Source organism: Mytilus californianus, unplaced genomic scaffold (assembly GCF_021869535.1).
Source record: "Mytilus californianus isolate M0D057914Y unplaced genomic scaffold, xbMytCali1.0.p SCAF_9, whole genome shotgun sequence".
Classification (NCBI taxonomy): Eukaryota; Metazoa; Mollusca; class Bivalvia; order Mytilida; family Mytilidae; genus Mytilus; species Mytilus californianus.
Genome location: NW_026262745.1, coordinates 63,887,618 through 63,900,515, shown reverse-complemented (window position 1 = coordinate 63,900,515; position 12,898 = coordinate 63,887,618). Strand labels below are relative to the sequence as shown.

Sequence of the window (12,898 nt, the reverse complement as noted above, 5' to 3'; positions counted from 1 at the left end):
AAAAGGTCCATTTCCGACTGTTGGTGATTATCTGTTGCATGCATCTGAATCGCTGAAATGGTGTGAAGCAAATCATCTGCGACTTCCGCTATGGCTAATAGTTTTGTGACTAATTTTTTTGTGTCCTTTTCTATTCTATTATAGGTAACATTTACATATTTAAGCGTTATTTGTTCTAGTATGTGAAGACGAGAAATTAATGCATTTCTTTATAGTAAAATTTCTATTAAACTTTAAAATTTCTATGGCTGCATCGTAATTGTATATCATAAATGTAAAAAAATCGTATTGATGTGGACAGCATTGAATACAAAATAGTTAATGTTTGTTGTTAAGTTAACAGTAGTTCACCAAAGGCTATATACCTCCACACTGATAATGCTCATATCTTTGTTCACCTGTTCATTAAATACAGGTATAATACTAGAAACTGATTATATCTCTGTTGACATATGCATATCTTTTTGAGTATATGAATATTTATGATTTGAATTGATTTTCCTCTAGCCAGTAATGCAAGAAACCTGAAATGCATTATGCCTAGGTCACACATTCACAGATCACCTCGCCGGTTCCACTACAGATTAAATCTCACGGATGATCCGGGAAATGCAGTTTCTGTAGTCCAATACGGATCCGATACGGATGCACAACGATATGACTTCGGGTTTTAATTATCTACCACGGGTACTGTAGGAAAGGGGTCATTTGGCGACATGAGTGATACGTGTTCTTACGGTAAGACACGGTTTAATACGGAAATGACACGGTTTAATACGCAACGACACGTATCGGGGCGTATGTACTGCGGATAAACAGCGGTTTGCTACGTTTTAAGTAAGGGTTAGTACGAATGAGAACGGTCTGGTACGGAATAGTACGAACCGCCACATTTTCTAAGCCGTTAATCATTTCTAATTAAGGCTTGTGATTTATCATTATGGCAGTGAATCGATGATTTTTTTGTTTTGTTTCATAAATTATTTATCTGTCTGTCTGTACCCGGTGGTACTCTTCGTAATCATCGAACCAACGACATGTAGCAGTTCTTGAAACCTATTTTGGACTATTCGTACAAAGTTCTTAAATGACTTAACAGACTTTGAGAACCCTGACTGATCCCTAGCTATCCGTTTTGCAACGTAATGAAATCGTGTCGTTCCGTGACAAATCCGAAACAAATCGTGTTTTATCCTTAACAAATACGTGGTGTAACCGTACTAGTACGTAGTTCTCCGGAACTAACCGTAGAAATCCTTTGGGCCTATGAATAAGTACGGATTAATACGGTTTTGATAGAAACTAAAACGGATCCGAAGGTTCTAATACGGTTTATAAGGATATGATACGGTTGTTTGATCCGTGGTCAAATTTTTCACATGTTCAAAAATTGTCACAGATTTACAAGTACATCTACGTATGACTACGGCTACAATACGTGAACTACGGACTAATACAGATTGCCACGAATGATGCCGGATCGTATCCGTAGCTAATCCGGCGTCAAATCCGTGAATGTGTGACCTAGGAATTCCAGCGGATGACGGGTGATCGAAGTACGAAAATATTCCATATCGTCAAAATGTTTGGATCACTTGTTTTAAGGCTTCTTTTTTTTCTTTAAACCTTGAAACGTATACTCTTGTTTAAACAGCTAAATTCACATATTGCGTGCTTTTTTACATGATCCTTCCTTATTTGTGTAAGTGTCAAAGATATTTTTCATTAAATTAGCTTATTTTTCATTATTTCACTTGCTCTTTCTCTTCGTAAAACAAAGTTAGAAGACACACTATGTGTATGATCTAAGTTCTATTTAGAGTATACCCATAACAGAGAATATAGAAACATCATCTTATATAACTAGTATTAATAACTTTATTTGTAACATGATGAAATTTAATTCATTTACTGTTGACTTACTAAAACTATCATCCTTGTGACCTTATCTCATGTGGAAGGAATAAGTTGGAAATTCTCAAAGGTGATCAAATATCAGAATGAAGGCGTAAAGCGGTTAAATTTCGATGGAAAAAAAAGAGAAAACCTAATTTAAACTGTCTTGTATTTTAAAAGAAATCGGATGAAAATAGTTTTTCATCACCAAGAAATTATAGATAAATGTTTCTCTATTTACACTGGTGTTAAACTGATAATCGTAACTGGAATTACGACGATCGACATATGGCGACGGCAGAAATAGGTAAAATCTGTTCAGTCATTTTTCTCAAATGTAGCCTGTTGTTGTCAAGAGTCGCTCGTCTGCAAGGTTTCTCTATACCATTACCATCATATTTGAATCGTAACGGTACACTATAATTGTCTAAGCGCTTAGAAAATTGCCGTCGAAAAATTCGGGATGATAATCGTTATTCAAAAAAAGATAATCGTAATTCCGGTAGTAAAAAATGAGAAGATAATCGTAACTGGATAGTGTTTGATTGATATTGACACTAAAACGGCTATCTGATAGCATATGATGAAAATATGGTGTTGAATTAATCTCGAAAAAAATTCCAACGTCTGATGACATTTCTTTTTGTGCATATATGATTAATAGTTCTAATGTGAACAGCTACATACTGGTGTAAATTGGAAGGGGGAACAAGCTTCAGGAAATTTGGAAATGGGGAAACACGAACTATGTTAAAATACAAAAAACTCCAGGAACTAGGAATGTCCAAAAATATGGGAATGAGAGAAGAGGCAACTCTAAAGGAAATTATGAGATATGGCAGCAATTGTCGGGCGAATCGCGCGTAACAGATTAGTGATTAATTATAAAAAAAAAGAAGATGTTGTATGATTGCCAATGAGACAACTCTCCAAATGAGACCGAATGACACAGACATTTACAACTATAGCTCATCGTGCGGCATTCAACAATGAGAAATGCCCATACCGCATAGTCACCTATAAAAGGCCCAGAAATGACACATGTAAAACAATTTCAAGACTGTTGAAATGGAATATTTTGTTCATTTCGCGCAGAATTTTGGTATACACGTTTAGTAAATAGCACCCGTCCCCCATTTCTCTTTTTCAAAATTTCTGGACCCATCCTTGAATATAAAAAAAGGGGACTCAAAACTGGCAGCGAACTTATAATAAATTAGGCTTGTATAGGGCACGGGGAGAGGATGGGGTCACTTCTGGCGTGCTGCTGGAATTTAAAAAAACATCTCCATTCATTTATTGCCGAAAACCAAAAATCAGATCCATGTTATGATATTTATATAGGAAGTAACCAACAGCCACCCCCGTGGTATAGGGTATATTGGGATAGGGGAGGTTAGTTTGCCCTTTTTATTGATTATGTTGATTGGATATATGAGATTTTTTAGGCAAAACATATGGCATAATAAAAAATGATATACGGGACTATCATTAGGAGCAATGAATTGAAAGGATTGCAATTTTGGGATATGGGATATTGGTAATACCCCCTCCGCCCAAAGTACGGTCTTCAACACGGAGCCTTGGCTCACACCAAACAGCAAGCTATAAAGGGCACCACAAAATTACTAGTGTAAAACCATTCAAACGAGAAAACCAACGGTCTAAACTATATAAAAAACGAGAAACGAGAAACACTCATGAACCACATCAATAAACGACAACTTCTGAACATCAGATTCCTGACTTAGGACAGGTGCAAACAATTGCAGCGGGTTTAAGACACATTTATTATTTTTCAGTTACTATTATCCGATAATGAAATTACGATTATCAAACAAGAAAAAAGACAAATTGATTTCTTTCCTGATGCTTTTAATGTCATTTAAAGTTTTGATAGCTGAATCTTTGAGTTTCAGGTTTATGTTTATATTAAATGAAACTTGGTAAAATATTTTTAAAGCAAAAAAGTATTTTAGCATCATGCCTAAAACGGATGCTACGAATTATTTATAGAGACGAAACCATTACCGGATAAGTGAGATACAATTGATGAGGTTTTTCAATAAAACAGTACTTGATGATAAGTGTTCGTATAATTTTCAAACATGAAATTGTAATGAATCCCTATTTGATACGGCACTCATTAGTAGTTATATCGGACTGGAAGGTATATTCCCAGTTAACATTGTGTTTATAAAAACGTGTTAACTGGTCAATAAATGTGATTGCCTACGTACGGATCTTATGGATAAATATTGAACTTTACTTGTTTTTTCTGAGCCTTTTTGTTTCCGATTTTAAGCATCACAATTTTTCTTCAGTTCACTGTGTTCAACTGCATTATGGATTTATGTTACACCTGAGCAACTAAGTGTCATTCTCTCTTTCTACTTTAAATTCATATTTGCGATCAAGTACTGTTTGTGCAAGTGTCTTCTCTTTTTACTGGATTTTATCGTCACGACGTTTTTGGCTTCTGGATTTTATTTCGTCGTACGAAGGTTTGTCTCTTTTGTAAACAATAACTGAAGGCAGCTTTCCCGATCTTGTCAGATAGAAAATCGTTGAGGATGCGCGATTAATTTAATTAGGATTGAATCTTTTTGAATACCTTTCTTTTTTTACAGTGATTTTTTTTTATAATTTTTGGTCCGGGTCGAAACTATTTTAATGTTTTTTGTTTGTTTTTTTTTTGGCATGCTAAGCATTTTTAATTTCTTGCAGCACAAAATATCTTGCTGACATGATGTGGTTAACATGGCATTTGTACGTAAATGTTTACCCTTTCGGAGCACCTGAGGTCTCTCCCGGTGTTTGGTATGGTTCGTGTTGCTTAATCTTTAGTGTTAATTTTATGTTGTTTGTACTGTTGTTTGTTTATTCGCCGTTTTTGCGTTATTTCTCGTGACATTGTCAGTTTGTTTTCAACTTATGAGTTTGAATATCCCTGTAGTATCTTTCGCCTCCCTTTTATAATAAACTCCACTTTTATTGTGTTTAGATAGAACATACGGTGAATTATTCCGAATCCATTTTGGTCTGACTGAATATCTGTAATTATCTTTATATTGATTAATTCCCTGTCTGAATATTGGATGTCCAATATGTACGAATTTAGGGGAATGTCACTTGGTTGTTACTTGCCATTGGCGGAAATATCGCTTGGCTGCTGAAGTGGCGGAATCGTTTGTTTATCACAAAAATAATAGTACTCCCGGATCAACTACTCCCATTTATAACCGTGGTATTTTCACAATGTAAAATTTAGATTCTAGTCTGAATAACGTCTAGAAATCCAATAACCAAGAATATATGTAATGGTTTTATGTTACTATTAGCGATCTCTTCAAAACTGAATATCAAATTTGTTAAAGAGGTACGTAAAACAGAATGATATCCAGACAGAATTTAAACCAATTCAAGCAATTATTGTCTATTATTAGAAATAAATGAGTTACAATTTTTAGTGGCACGCTGATACGAAACACTTTACCGGATTAGTAGAAACATACATTCAAATCAATATAAGTGCATATAAAACAAAAATGGAACACGAGATAACAACTAATTTTACAGTGTAAATATAAAAGTCCGATAGATTATAGTCAAATTAATTGAAAAGATTTTCGTTCAGCCATAACATGAACGCAAAATGTCTTAAAGTCGATTATAGGACTGAGAGATACAATTCCTCCCTATTTACGAAACGTTATAAACATAGATTGGTCCACTTGTCTTAGCAAAAAGCAGGTTTGTTCTCTTTATATCAAAAAACAATGCACATGGACGCGATATTTCATCTTCAAAACTAAGAATCTTTTTACATTTTGTCCCATCAGACGACAGGACAACTACACTGTTTGTATAGTAAGAACATACAAACACGTTTGAGTCTTCATCGAGGGAAATTGCCAAAGGATAAGCCAATAAGTATGTGTTGTTAAACACCCATAGCTTCTCTCCAATCAATGTATAGCATGAGATCGTATGTTGTTCGGATCTGGATTCGTAGATGTTATCGCCTTGAACAGCAATGTAGATCGAACCAGACTTTGAGTCGCCTCTCGCTTTTACGATAGTGGAAATAGTCTTGTCATATAATTGAATCGATTGAATTCCCTTTGATTTAACATAACATACTATCATTTCTCTGGCGAAGTGGTAATCTATGCATTGACATTCACCGTTTGTTTTGATATTTACTTTGATATTCCCAGTGTCGATTTCGATAATCTCGGCGGCACGAATGGCTGAAATAGCAACTGCTTTGTCGCTAATGTTGGTAATTGCAAACGGCCCACTAGTCACTGATACTGTTTTCTCGAGCGTACCATCAATTTTCAACACAATAAGCCTCCGTTGACTAAAATCTGCAAATATGATTTGTCCGTTAGACAAAACAACGGCATCACGGATGTCTGAATCTTTAAACAAATCTCCTGTCATTTCAATTTTCGATGCACATGACAGTGTTATATCTTTAACAGTCCTCTTGATATCTGTAGGAATTTTTGTAAAGATCTGTGCCTGCTTTTGTCTTTCTGATTTCAAAGAAACAGATACCGATCCTAAACTTATAGAAATTGATCCAAAGGTTGTAATTGATGATAACTTCAATATTTTATCATCAATTTTGCACTGCAAGAGATTTTGTTGAAGGCTTCTGTTCTTGGTTAAAGACTGGAGGTATTTTTCTTCCTTTTCCACATCAGCTTCAATTAGTTTACTGCCCATGTATGCCTGCAGATCTGATCCATATTTCTTGACAGATGTGATGTTGGCTTGCAAGATATCTGCATATTTTGTTTTTTCTGAAAGATCTGCTACCAATTTATCTGTTTTTAAGTTTACTTCCATCTCGACAGCATTAAGCTTTTTCAATATCTGTTCTTCTAGTTCATCTAAGTGAGAATTTATTACAATTCTCAACTGTTTGATTTCATTCCGACATTTTTCTCGTTGGTGAAGGAACCTGGTAAGATCATCTATGCGATCCTTTATGATTGTGTCAATGTTGGTTTTTATGTCTTGAATGCTCATTTCAATGGAGTCAAATAACGTTGATGACTTAGCAGTTTTTAGAACATCACGAAGTAGGTGCAAACCGACACAGTTTTTGTGGTTAGTAGAAATACAGGCCGGGCAACATATTTTGTTATGATGCGGACAATAATTTTCAAATTTCATATCATGCTCCGTGCAGAAATTTGCGATGTTTGCAATGGATGTTGGTAGTTTTCTATAATTTTTTATAGAAATGACACCATGTTTTCGTGTTGCTTTCGAAATACTGTGATGTTCATGGCATTCTGTACATAATCCTTCATCGCATTCAGGACACCAATAAGTGGATGCTTTTGTAATATGACGAACTTCACAAATTCCACAAAATGCACTGTCGGGTGCAGCGGCCATACTATCTGTAAATATGAATAACATATGAGACCTTGCTATTTAAATGAAATGAATTTCTATATAGTCTCTTTCATATGAGATGCATTAATGGATAAATCCTTAGTTATATTAGTTTTGAAACTTACGTTCTTTAATCTAGAGCCGATTTAGTTGTTGATATTGTGTAGACACGTGTCTATTTGTAAGACTGCCACTAGTAAACAAATTTTAGTCTGAAACGGTCAATTTGATGTGAACAGCTTTAAAGACAGAACATTAAATTATCAGTTTTTCAATCAATTTTCACACGTATTCACTTTCAATTTCATGGCGATTAATTCGGTACTGTTCAGTCAATTTGCATGCAGCAAATTATGATCTATTAAGTCTTTGTTCAGACTGTCTAATAATTGTTAATTACCTGTACACATCAGCACCATACTGAATTGTCTGGAAAGCTACTGACTAGTACTGAATTTACTGCAAGCAAATTTTCTGAACAGACCTGCATTTACCTCAGTGGATAATGTAAAGATAAAAATGAGAGTTTAAGACAAACATTCTTTTATAATTACTAGTACTGTATGCTGCATTTTAGATATTTTTTGGGTTAATTTTATCATTGAGTTGTTGTCTGATTGACGAATGTCCCACCTTTTCTCTTATTCTATAAAGTATTTAAAAAGTTGTAGCCACAAAACCAGATTCAACCCACCATTTTTTCTTAAAATGTCCTGTACCAAGTTTGGAAAATGGCCATTGTTATATTATAGTTCGTTTCTGTGTGTGTTACATTTTAATGTTGTGTTTCTGTTGTGTCGTAGTTCTCCTCTTATATTTGATGTTTTTCCCTCAGTTTTAGTTTGTAACCCGGATTTGTTTTTGCAATAGTAATGAACGGTTCAATTTTCTCGATAGAGGGTTGCTGCTGACAAGGAAGCTATCAAACCAAGATTTCCAAAGGGTTGAAATCGTCCCTTCGTAAATTTTTCGGACGCCATGACGAGTTGGTTGACCGTTAGGGAAAATCTGTTTCACAGATGACGACGGATATGTTCCAATTGTCTTAACTACAATCTTGTCTCGTTCTCTCGAATGTGACCTGCAAATTATACATATCAACGGGTTTGTACTTACACGGATGCCACCTGTGGAGCAGGATCTGCTTACCCTTCCGGAGCACCTGATATCACCCCCAGTTTATGGTGGGGTTCGTGTTGCTCAGTCTTTGGTTTTCTATGTTGTTTTGTGTACTGTTGTATGTCTGTTTGTCTCTTTCGTTAATAACCATGGCGTTGGTTTTTTTTTCGACTTATGAGTTTGAATGTCCCTTTGGTATCCTTTGCCTCTCTTTTTCAGATTAAAATGCACCAGCTGCGCGTTTCGACAAAAAGTCTGTTCAGCGATAATCAAAGTCGAAATATTGTAACGCCCTTAATTCTAAAACATTCAAGATAGAGCTGATATAGCTAAAAAGACCAACATTAAAGTTAACTCGCACCAGGAATAAGAACTATTTGCGTTCATTTTCTGATTTGTAAGCGTTTTTTCAACTTTACATCTTTATGTTGTTGCCATGCATGGTCCCCATTCCTCATCAGCCCAGTAGTCAGCACGTGTGTGTTGACATGAGTTATCATTGATATGGTCATAATTATAAATTTACTGTTTACAAAACTTAAAATTTTTCGAAATACTAAGGATTTTCTATCCTAGGAATAGATGCTCTTAGCTGTATTTGACAAATCTTTCGGAATTTGGGTCTTCAATGCTCTTCAATATTTTACTGTTTTATCCGAACATCACTGGTGAGTCTTTTGTAGACGAAACGCACGTTTGGCGTTCACAATTTTAATCCTCGTACCTATGATTAGTTTATTAGTATTATAGATTGTTAATATAGATTTATAAATGAATCTTCAGGTATAATTAAAAGGCAGGTTTATATTTGAAGATATATATATATATCAAACAGAATATATTTAAAATTATATCAATGAAATTATATGTTGTATTACAAATCACCACTCAAGTGAACAAAATTAGATCAGTTAATTTAACAAATAACGACGAACGAGCACCAATACATGCTCTTTTAGTCTAAGACACCACAAGTTCGGAATAATTTTAAATATCAGATATCTGCAGCCAATACCAAATTTCTAATAGCGAATTCGAAGAGACAGTGACAAGCACATGAGTGGTTACTGACCTTGGACATTCATACAGGTATTTTTCATAATACATGTTTTTGGCATATCAATACAATTGTAATGTTTTAGCTGCAAGACACGTTATAAATTCCTTGATGTGTGTGCACAAAGCAAGATTGGTAAAAGCTTCATGTTGTGTACAATATTTCAGGAAAATCTTAAACAACGATTGTGTGTAATGTTGATTGTAATTGTATATATTAGAGAGGTTCCCATGATAGGAAAGATTTTCTTTGTTTTATCGGCCCACAGGAAGTAGCCTTCAATCGATGATATGTTCTTGTTAGGTTGCAACGTTGGTTCAAATATTATGACGAAGTGTATACGTTCGGTTATAGGACATTAAGATAAGATCAAACACATTGAACGTTACAAAAATTGTGATGCAAAGTTTTGTGAAGAACTAATCCGGATAATAAAGGTGGAGGCTAGTGCAATAAAACAGTAAACAATTTAGAGAGTTCATCTTATTTTTAGCACTCACTTTTCCAATGTGAATCTCATCTTTTTCAGCAAGATTGGAATGGTCGTTAAAATCACAGAAAGAAAACAATTAAATGATATAGATCAACATTTTGTCTGCACCAGCTGGCCTTTCAATCCAAAAAAAATATTGACAGAAAAATACAATTTGAATAAATCAATAGATATAAAAATTTGAATGAGTAACGCGTTTTAGTACTGTCTATGAACTTGTTTTCAATATATAGCCATATGATAATTTCCATTGATTTCAATCATCAATGAATTAATCGAATGCACAACAACAACAATAAAGAAATAGGTTAATAAAACTAAATGTAAACAATCCAGTTCAAAATAAGTGTGTCCTATTTACTTCGATATGCTTTGGAATAATTTAAAACCTCTAAAATCAATATTTATGATTACCTGAGTTTATCGGAGGTATTCTCTTTTCGTGTGTGTGTATCCAATAACAAGGAAGAAGATAGTCAAGGTAACACAGTTCAAAGTTTAAATTACAATATCATATCAATCTTCAATCTAATAATTAACGGTATTCAAAGTTTAGGTTTAAATAACCTCACAAAGTGTATCTATCAGTGCACATGCACAATGGAGGGGAGAGAACTCGAGATTAACGGTGGATGTTAAAATAATTCTGTGATATTACAAAGTTGGTGCGTTTGAAGCGCTTTCCTTGGTTTGCCTTCACTAGTACACAAGTACCTTAAAAACTTGATCCTGCCAAGTCAGTTTTCACTGGTCTGGTAACATTTTTGAGTTGTTGTAATCGTTTGCTACAATTTGAATTAAAAGAAATAACTAAATGTACTCTATGATTAACATGGAGATTTCCAGATGATGAACTAATGCAGCTTATACACGTTTTTGAAAAATTGTGCATAAAAGAACAACCATTGTATTTGTAAACATAATTGTATCTGTACCTGGAAACCATACAGCTCTTTTTCCAAAAGAATGTTGGTATTGGTTAAGTATGCCTTATTCATTTGTTTGAAAAACATTCAAACTTTCCAAAATCTGTCAACATTGTAATTTTTAGCATTTTTTTTATTTCAAATTGTTCATATGTTAAGAATTACACTAAAATGTATGTAAGCATTATTTTATAAACATAAAATCCCTTGATACTTTGAATTTGGAGATTTTTTAAATGAATATTTTGTGAAATAAGTTGAGGTGAAATTTCTCTTTTGCAACAGACTATCATGGAAGGTAAGATTTAACTTGTCATTAATTTTACACATAGAATATCACTGCTGTAAATTTTACTCATCAACTCTTCATTTAAAAAAATCATTGTGCATTTGAAAACAGAATTAGTTTGACAAAATGTGCTTTATTGTTGTAGTATTTCATGTTTTGAAGTTTTCAATGTTGCATTGCGTACCAGAGATTCAGAGATTTACCAGAAATGACACGTCACACTGATGTTTATTCGTAAAAATCTAAAATATAAGTGGATCCTTCATAAAAATAATATTATTTCTATTTGTCAAAAGGCCGGACACCTTTTATAACTTACTTTTCGGTAGTAGTTTTGATCATACTGTCACCTATAGTTGTTAACTTCTTGTCATGTGGTCTATGGTGGATAGTTGTCTCGTAAGCAATCATACCACATCTCTTTCTTTTAGATAGCGTCGTAATATTTATTGCTATAAATGGAACTCGTTTATCCACAATTCTTTTTTTTTATTTTCTTTGAACGGATACCAAGAACAAAATTCACCAGTTAACGAAAATCTAAACTTATCTTAATATAAACCACTGGATTTGTTTACTAATAATCATTATAAGTAGAATAATCAGTAAATCAAATATTTAAGTACATATCTGTAACGTATTGCATGACCTACACATACTAATCATCCCTCTATAAGTGAATTATCCGTGCTGATATTTGTTCACTTGTATATTAACTATTGATATGATATCAAGAATATATTTCCCTTTAGACACATGTTATTGCTGAAAACGCAGCTGACATGATATGTAGATATTGTTATCTAAAAAATACTCTTTATATTATGTACATGTCTACCCTAAAATACTTTGTAAGACAGCAATAGACTTGGCTTTAATGCAATAAACCATTGCACTCAGAATTACCTATTTTTTGGCAAGATGGACTGGACTCGTATAGACCAAACCATTTGAAATCTTTATTTTCTAGGGAGTAGATATTCAAAAGAGTATAAACCGTCCGTAAATCCTTCGGTGCGTGCAAATATTTCAGAAATATTTCAGATTTAAGCAGATATAACTGGCGGGAAGTTACTCTTTGGTTTGTCTGGCTCTAAAACACAATCCTCTTGCTGAAAGGTGTGTGTATTTTTTTTATTTATTCATACCCTTAGAGTATTGATTTCTATGCTTCGACATGAATAGCTTTAATTCTCATCGGGACATGAAAATTCAAGAATCGTATCTCAGTACGCACTGATTTTCTGCGTGATTTTACGCGGAAAATCAATATAGTTTTTAGATATTTTTATAGCATAAAGTACTATCTATAAATAATGCAGGACCCTATCCGTTTCGTAGATATAGGTTGTTACCCAACGGGTTCTTTATCATCGGAATGCTATTTCGGAAATAGAGGGGTACATCTTTTTTATGTAATGTTCGGAAATAGCGTGGTAAATCTTTTTTTCTGGGGAATCCTTCTTTCCTTTTTCGGTATTTTTTTTTCTTGGGGAGGAATGGTCTATCAAAAGCCTAGGTTGACTTTACATTAACACAAAATCATTGAAATTACACAGATTGATGTTTCTGATCTCTCTCCTCTATATCACCCAGTCTTTTCGTAAAGCTCATGTTAGACGGTTCACTTAATTAGTTTTTATATTTTGTGTAATATAATGTGTTTGTTGTAATTGTGCTCCGTTTGGATACAAAAAAAG

The 12,898-nt window shown here is 33.9% G+C and overlaps 1 protein-coding gene and 1 long non-coding RNA gene across 2 annotated transcripts in view; one reads left to right on the top strand and one right to left on the bottom strand.

Moving 5' to 3' along the window:
• The window catches only part of LOC127716175 (uncharacterized), a 151,609-nt gene that overhangs the window by 94,743 nt on the left and 43,968 nt on the right, over positions 1 to 12,898 (top strand). The gene's annotated exons all lie outside the window — the stretch shown is intronic.
• On the bottom strand, positions 5,317 to 10,449 carry LOC127716172 (uncharacterized). Its single transcript, XM_052222294.1, has 3 exons — positions 10,398 to 10,449; positions 7,715 to 7,808; positions 5,317 to 7,319 (listed from the first exon to the last, which is right to left on the bottom strand). The coding sequence occupies exons 2-3, from the start codon at positions 7,731 to 7,733 to the stop codon at positions 5,599 to 5,601; spliced, it is 1,740 nt and encodes a 579-aa protein (XP_052078254.1). The 5' UTR covers positions 7,734 to 7,808; positions 10,398 to 10,449; the 3' UTR covers positions 5,317 to 5,598.